The 7,431-nt window shown below is 37.5% G+C and overlaps 1 protein-coding gene across 1 annotated transcript; it reads right to left on the reverse strand.

Moving 5' to 3' along the window:
- Positions 1-465: 465 nt before the first annotated feature.
- On the reverse strand, positions 466-6,465 carry LOC149819190 (transmembrane 9 superfamily member 2-like). Its single transcript, XM_089986038.1, has 8 exons — positions 6,334-6,465; positions 5,860-6,047; positions 4,588-4,628; positions 3,906-4,491; positions 3,657-3,794; positions 3,359-3,515; positions 2,791-3,275; positions 466-952 (listed from the first exon to the last, which is right to left on the reverse strand). The coding sequence occupies exons 2-8, from the start codon at positions 6,003-6,005 to the stop codon at positions 733-735; spliced, it is 1,773 nt and encodes a 590-aa protein (XP_089842164.1). The 5' UTR covers positions 6,006-6,047; positions 6,334-6,465; the 3' UTR covers positions 466-732.
- Between the last annotated feature and the right edge of the window lie 966 nt (positions 6,466-7,431).

The following is a 7,431-nucleotide window of genomic DNA, read 5'->3' on the forward strand; positions in this document are numbered from 1 at the left end:
CGAACATACTACACGTCAAGATCAGATCTTTCCAACGGTGGTCTCGGATTGACGATCGAGATACTTCATGACGTGACCCGTTTTATTGTACTCGAGCCTTGCATAGTTATATATCATACAAGCTTCTTTGTTGAACATGCACTGCTTCCTACTCGCTTCCATGTTTTTGTTTATATGTTTTCGCTTATGCTCCAACCACTTCCCGCATAGTTTCTTATTTTGCTTCACATACATTTTCACAATCGTTTAAGACAACATATCCCCCTTCGTGCTTCATACTACTACAACATTTTCTTCTCCACTTTGGCTTCTCATATTCATTACATATCCTAGTAACTATGCTCAAGACTACAAGCACATACATGGGGTTTATTAACCAACGATTATTCCAAAATTAGCGAGGCTTTCTTGCCCATCTGAAAAGCACATTGATTACATGTTTCTTTAAGATAAAAAAAAAAGGGAATCACAAGGCTTTCCCAATAGATTAAACATGATGTAGAACACAACAACAAAATTGTATTACGGTGGGAAGAAAAAACTGAAGTCATGAATAGGGGCATAAATAAAGACAACAGGAATTGATGTTAACATCCAGTTCTTTTCTACAACTTTTGGAACTAGCATGGGAAAATTGAAAGAACCAGCCATTGGATACTTCAAGGTCATTCATGGCAAAACTCACAACAAGCTAGACAGTGGCAATCACATAGCTCATCTTGATCAGGCCACCTACTCGCATTTGATTGATCGGTATATGTGGCGAACAAACAGCAATGATGCACGGAAACCAACGGTGCCCAACATGAGGAAGAACCCATAGCATATGCAAGCCATGTAGCCAAAGAAAAAGGATGTCTGCATGAAACCCGACATATCCGATCTCGCATAGTAATAATAAAGGCAGTAGCCAAAGACAAACACTCCAGTCGATCCTCCGCAGAGTATAGACCTGCAATACCACGTTAGCTCACCAAATGAGACATCTTAAAATATCAAGATGGGCATTGTTCATAAGCCTTTGTGATATTTAAGTCTTAAGAAGGCTAGCCAACATTCAGATTAGTTTATTAAGTAGGTGATGCCTTGATTACTTCTTGCACCACCAGAACACCCAACATATGAAATATGCATTCTCATGTGGAGGAAGAGAATAGAAGGAACACTTTTATTAGCAAGGAGTCAGAAAATGCTGTTTGATCATACAGAATAAAATCAGACTAGAAAACCAGAAGGAACACTTCTGTGGGCTCCTAAGAGGCATGGTTTAGCTATTTACTGAAGGGCCGAACAAGAACATGTTACAGATATAACGTGTACCTTAGTTCTGGTATCGACGACTAACATGTTACAGATATAACGTGTACCTTAGTTCTGGTATCGACGACTGTCGTATTTTCTTGTAATATTCTATAAAAGTAAAAAATAGGGTGCCTGGCACACACCACATAAGTCTAGCGACCTCAAAGATGCATTATTCTCTCAAATTTGTGAAAGCAAGCTAATTGAACATTAGCTACCCAACCGAAATCCTGTGTATAGCTAGACGTCATGATACAAAGTATTTTACAGAAACTTCTTGGAATGTAGCAGCAAGAGTTGGTTATACTCAAGATTATCTTTAAAAAACCCTTAATCATTCTTGAGAAGCTCTAAAGATGATAATAGCTTCTTGTTAGAAGTATAAGATGAACCTCAGTGAGAAAATCACACTTGCACCATACAAATAACAATAATAGAAAAGATTTTAAAATCTGACAATCAGAATGATTTCTGATGTGGATTTGTCAAACGTCAGCCTCACTTCTTTATGCCTAGCCAAATAAAGATGAGGGTTTGTCCAAGGAGGAAGCTAGTGGCATTTTATGAAAATGCAGGATCAATATTACCTATATTCATAAACCATAAAAAAAAACTATTTCCCTAACTTATTATAGTGAATATGTAAGACCATCATACATTACATTAATTCTGTTTTCTCCTGATTGGTGAAAGCAATCAGTAAACAACATTGAGAAGCTTTCTTTTGTCATTTCATATATCAAATTAATTTTTTTTTCTTTTTCCTCTTCAAACATGCAAAAGGTATCTGACATAGAAACTCCATCAGATTGGCAAAAGGATAGAATGTATCATCAACTTCCAATCTTTCATTTCAGTTTTCCTAAGGCTAGCAGAGATCTTACTAAAAAAGATGACTTTTATAGCAGGAAGTGGTATAGTCTTGAACCAAAGCAGCAGCCAGTGTATGAAGGAATCATCTGGATGCAGCATCAGAAAAGTATTGAGATTACAGTGGGGAGAAAGTAGCGGATATAAATGTACAATCGACCTTGAAAGATCCAAAAATATACGAGCTCAAATATCAAGTATCATATCAAGCTGATTGAAACAAGTTCCTTATGCATGAAAACTTGTGACATGATCAGCCATACAGGTGTTCCTGATACAGAGGGTTGCAGAGTGAACATGGGCAGAAGAGAGAATAGGCTATCTGACTAAAGAGAAACACCAACTAAATCACAACTACATTATCAAAGGAGAAAAAAAAGGAAGGAATTTAGTCTAGCATATTACGGAAAGATAACAAGATTAATAAAAGTTGAAATGTGAAAATATCTACAGCACCCAAAAGAAATAATATTATAAAAGGTTAAGATGAAATGGTACATATCTAAAGAATGCAACATAATATGCATATGAACATGTAAGTAAATTGCCAATGTCAAAAACATCGAAACATGAGAGGATGAGTTCATATAATTACCATAAAAAGACATTAAATCTTACCTCCACCACCATTCATGGTCCTCAACAGCAAGCTGGAAGTATGTCAATGCCACCGTGATAAATGCAGTGACAATGATGAGGATAATGAAGACTATAAATAGAATGCTGTAAATGGTATAGATTTTGTGACCCCATACACTTGCAAATATATAATATAGCTCAATATAGATAGCGCTGAAAGGAAGAAACCCAGCCATGGCCATCTGAGGAATGGTTCCCCTGTACCATGGTAACGAAGGTATTTCTCTTGGGTACTTTTTTGTGCGACAAGGGGCCTGGAACTCAATCTTGCTGTTCTTACCAGCAATCCCACCCAAGACAAGCAATGGTGAAGTCACCAGTGACCATATAAGAAGAATCACCAAGATTGTGCCAAAGGGTAAAGCTGCAGTTGCACTATATATGATAGCTACAGTATTTAGGAAACAAAATGTTAAGAAGAGGGGTCCACAGAACAAGCACCCAGTCAACAACAAATTTCTAACCTGAAAAGGACGAGAAACCAATTAATCCAAAAGTATAAGATCATAGCAGCAGAGAAATAACACTGAAAAACTTGAACCAGTACCCAGTTCGTTCCTTCTAGTTGTATGTAAGTGGAGGTTGCAGTGTAACCAGCGATTCCAGAGGTAAGAGCATATATGACAACTAATGCTGTAAACAATGCTCCTCGGTTGTATGGATAAAAGACCCCAACCAGTGAAAGGATAAAGATGAATATTGCACTGTTTTATGCATGCACAAATATTAGGCTCTACAGGAACACATAAAAATCTCAATATATGCTAGCAAATGTCTACTGTCTTGGATGCCATGGGATTATTCACCAAAAAGATTAGTGCATAAATTTAGTGGATAATACGTACAGAGCTAAGAGCTGAGTGCCTGATCCAAGAACTGCAGCAAATAACGATTTGTGCTTGGGAAATCGGAACACATCTCCATGGATATACTTCCACCCTGTCTCTTCTTGGTCATCGGCTGACTCCTCATCATGGGAGTATCTTTGTTAAAACATAGGGAAAAAGAATCAGCAAAAAATATAAAAAAACAAAACAAAAGATAGGAAACATTTTTAAAAAGATGAGCATGACTTCAAAGTGAGATGATCTTACTTGATAAAGTCATTCTTAAGCACACGCATGAGGATGGTTGCAAGAAACCCAGTCAAGAGAAGGACTGTAACGCATGAGTTTATTATAGAGAACCAATGAATTTCCAAGTGTTGAGGTGTTGAAGAAGACTTTGAGTACTTCTCCATCCTTTTCTCAAAAGGGATATCAGTTTCATTCCATTTCACTGAATATAAGAACTCTACCTCTAATTCCTTGTCCTCTGATATGTCAACAGCCAAATTAGGATCTGTCTGAACACTAATCTCTATGACACGATCCTTGTTGTAGGAAATGTCGAAGTGGATATGTTTAAAAAGTGAGTACTTAAACTCGCTTGGGTCGGTTTTTTCATCCCTCTCAACCCTTCCTATGAATCCCCAAATAGGCAAATCATCATAGTACATCTGGAAGTAGTAGTCCTTTGAGACAGCATCCCTAAACTTGGCAACATCTTCTTTTGACAACTTCTTCTTGCAAATGACTTCTGATTCTTTGTCCACTCGAAAGTCCAGCTGATACGGTGCATCCACTAAACGATCACCATTTAGAACTTCACCAAGAGCTTCCTTTTTCTCATGCGCATCATCTGCAATTTCGTGAAAAGAAACATTATGCACTAGTTCTGTTACAAGTAACAAATGATCATGTCTCTATGACTGAGAAAAAGAAATTGAAAGCAAACCTGGCATACAGAATGGCAGATCATAATAGCGGTATGTTTCACTGCAGATGTGAGAAAGGAAAAAAAGATTTATTACGATGATCAAGAACAAACATTTGCAAGATCTATTACACTTGATAAAGATGAATGTCTATAAGGATAAAAGTAGAGACAGCCCAATAAGAAATCAACCATTTACTAAGTCACTGTAATGAAATTAGTGTCCTATCGCTATCTGATCTGCAAACACTACATGAAGAAAGCCAAAACTATGAACAGTGGCTTCTGAGCGTTTGCATGATTTCTGCTATGCAACACTAAAGACAGCAGAGAAAAAAGAACCAACGTTCTGATATGTAGGCATGAAATGGATGAAATGTGGCCTAAAGACTACAGCCAGGAACTGTTTCATCTGTTGTATGCTTGCTTCAGATTGATATACGAAACTAAATAATGTGGGAAAAAAGAAATCATTACAACCAATATGTTAAGATCCATCAGATTTTCAATTAGAAAACTCCAAATAAAGAGGGTCTAACATATGATATTCTCTCAAGTAACCAATAACTTTGGATACTCAATAAATCAAAGTTTCTCATAAATGGGTTTCAGTTGCAAGATTCAGGAATCCCTTGGCTTCTCCATAAGGTACCAGAAGTAACATACATTCACAACAAGTAATGTGAAATGATTTTTCTACAAATTTTCATTCAACTCCCATAAGCACCCTGCCCAGCAGTCCCACCTGCCAATAGTTTCTGAGCAGGTACAGAACATCAAAACCACTGTCATCTGGCTCCCCAATTTTTGAATTTACCAATACCAAAATTGCATTACCTAAGAGAAATCGTAATAAAATGTTAAATGAATAAGTCAAGACAGACTAGGACGCAGATCCCAGTTCCGTAACTGCACAGTAGCCTTGCGACTAATTGAAGCTCTATGATGGGTGCTACGGCATTGATAAGTACCATTCTAGCGAGGATAAAAATCGCACACAGAACACCCATGAGAAAAAAAAATCCCACCCGCGGCACCTTTCATAGTCTCTAAACGACAAAGAACCTGAACGAATCCAGTGCAACCATATGACATTTAAAAAAAACAAATCTGAGAATGGAGAACCAATAACATCACACATGAACAACCTAGGTAAAACCATAAGGAGGATTTGCATATAAATAACCACAGAAACATAAATAAATAAATCAAGATCAGGACAACAAGAAGCCAAGTTATCAAAAAACCCATAATTTAACAAATGATACCAATAACATTCAGATTTGCATTTACCTTGGGTTGTGGAAAGGACCCACTTTGTTGACATACAGGGGCACCTTATCGTTCTCGTTATACTTATGATCTGAACCGTCTGCTTCAACTCTGAGACCAGAAAACAAGAAAACCACCAACAGAAAAGCTCCCACCATCTTCTTCATTTTCGATAATGCAAGCTACCCTTTTCTCCCAACCTCGTTACCCTGCATAAGAATCATTTTTTTTGCCCAGAATCGTAAACAAGATCCCGTTTTTTAGCACGCCCACATGATCATAGAGGGAAAAACTTGGATCAGGAAAATACCCAACTACAGATCAATGGGTATGACGAGAAAATTCCAACAATTTGCCGACACCCATCAAAAGAAACTCAGCTTTTTAGGACACCCAAAATGTTTTAGAAAACAGGGCAAAGAGAGAAAAGTGGGGAGGAAGACCTAAGTGGGTAGTCAGGAGAAATCACTACAGATCTGAGATGCAGAAGCCTACCTCTCATGCAGGAACCCTTCCTGATTGCTTCCAAAATCTGGCAAGTGAATTTAAAGAGGCGACTCTCTCTCTCTCTCTCTTCCGACGATTTGTTTTTGTTGTTGTGGTTAGGAAATCAGTTGAGCGTTTTGGGGATGGGAACCAAGATTCAAGAATCAAAACACCATAGTTTGGACCAACTTTTTCATCATTCAATAAAATAACAGAAATATCCTTCACTTGAATACTGCTGTTAGCAATCTAAGTTTTCAGTCAATTGCGTTTAATTTTCTTCCCCCCCCCCCCGCCCCCCCTAGTTACAGCTGCTGTATACATTTGCATACAACTCTGTAACCCATCTTCTTAGGTTGATATTTGGTGCTAATGATGGTACGAGACCATTGAATAAAGACGTTTTTTTTTGTTAATCGAAGGGAAAACCCTCTCATCACTAACCACACAATAGCTGGTCTCCCCTTGGTAAAAATCTTGAGGACCCCCTTCCCATCAGGGAGTGCACCCAGTTTTGACCTTTCCACAAGGGATGACACCATGGGTTTAGAACTTGTGACATCCCATCTCTTATGGGTCATTGAATAGATACATTTTTTCATATTTTTTAAACTTTCTTTGTAAACCACACCCTTATGGATGTGATTTACAAAGTTTAGTAGAAAATAAGTTTTGAATAATGTGTTTGTGAAATGTAAGTAGGTTTTTTTAGGACATAAAAGACTAACCAACCACAATATACCAAAATTTTACAACTCAAAAAATCATATTTTTATGTGAAAAACACAATCCAAGGTTTAATCCTTAGAAAACAAACTATAGTCAACACATCTATGTGGTCAAATTAAGTCGATACAGCTTGAGCTTATGATTTCCAGCTCAGTAGTTCTATAACTTCACTAGTACCAAATATAAACCCATTTCATGCTAAAGTTAGGCTGAAATATAAAGCTTGTGGGAGAAGTAGGGCTTTACATGGCATTAAAAATTCAAGTTATACCTACTAAGCCCGAGTGGTTTCCCCTCTGTGTACGTGTGGAGAGAGAGAGAGAGAGAGATCACTATGCTCTTAATTTGTTTTTTTCTTATATGGTTGAACTGTTGTCT

This window comes from Nuphar pumila, chromosome 13 (genome assembly GCF_984573655.1).
Source record: "Nuphar pumila chromosome 13, dmNupPumi1.hap1.1, whole genome shotgun sequence".
Lineage (NCBI taxonomy): Eukaryota > Viridiplantae > Streptophyta > Magnoliopsida > Nymphaeales > Nymphaeaceae > Nuphar > Nuphar pumila.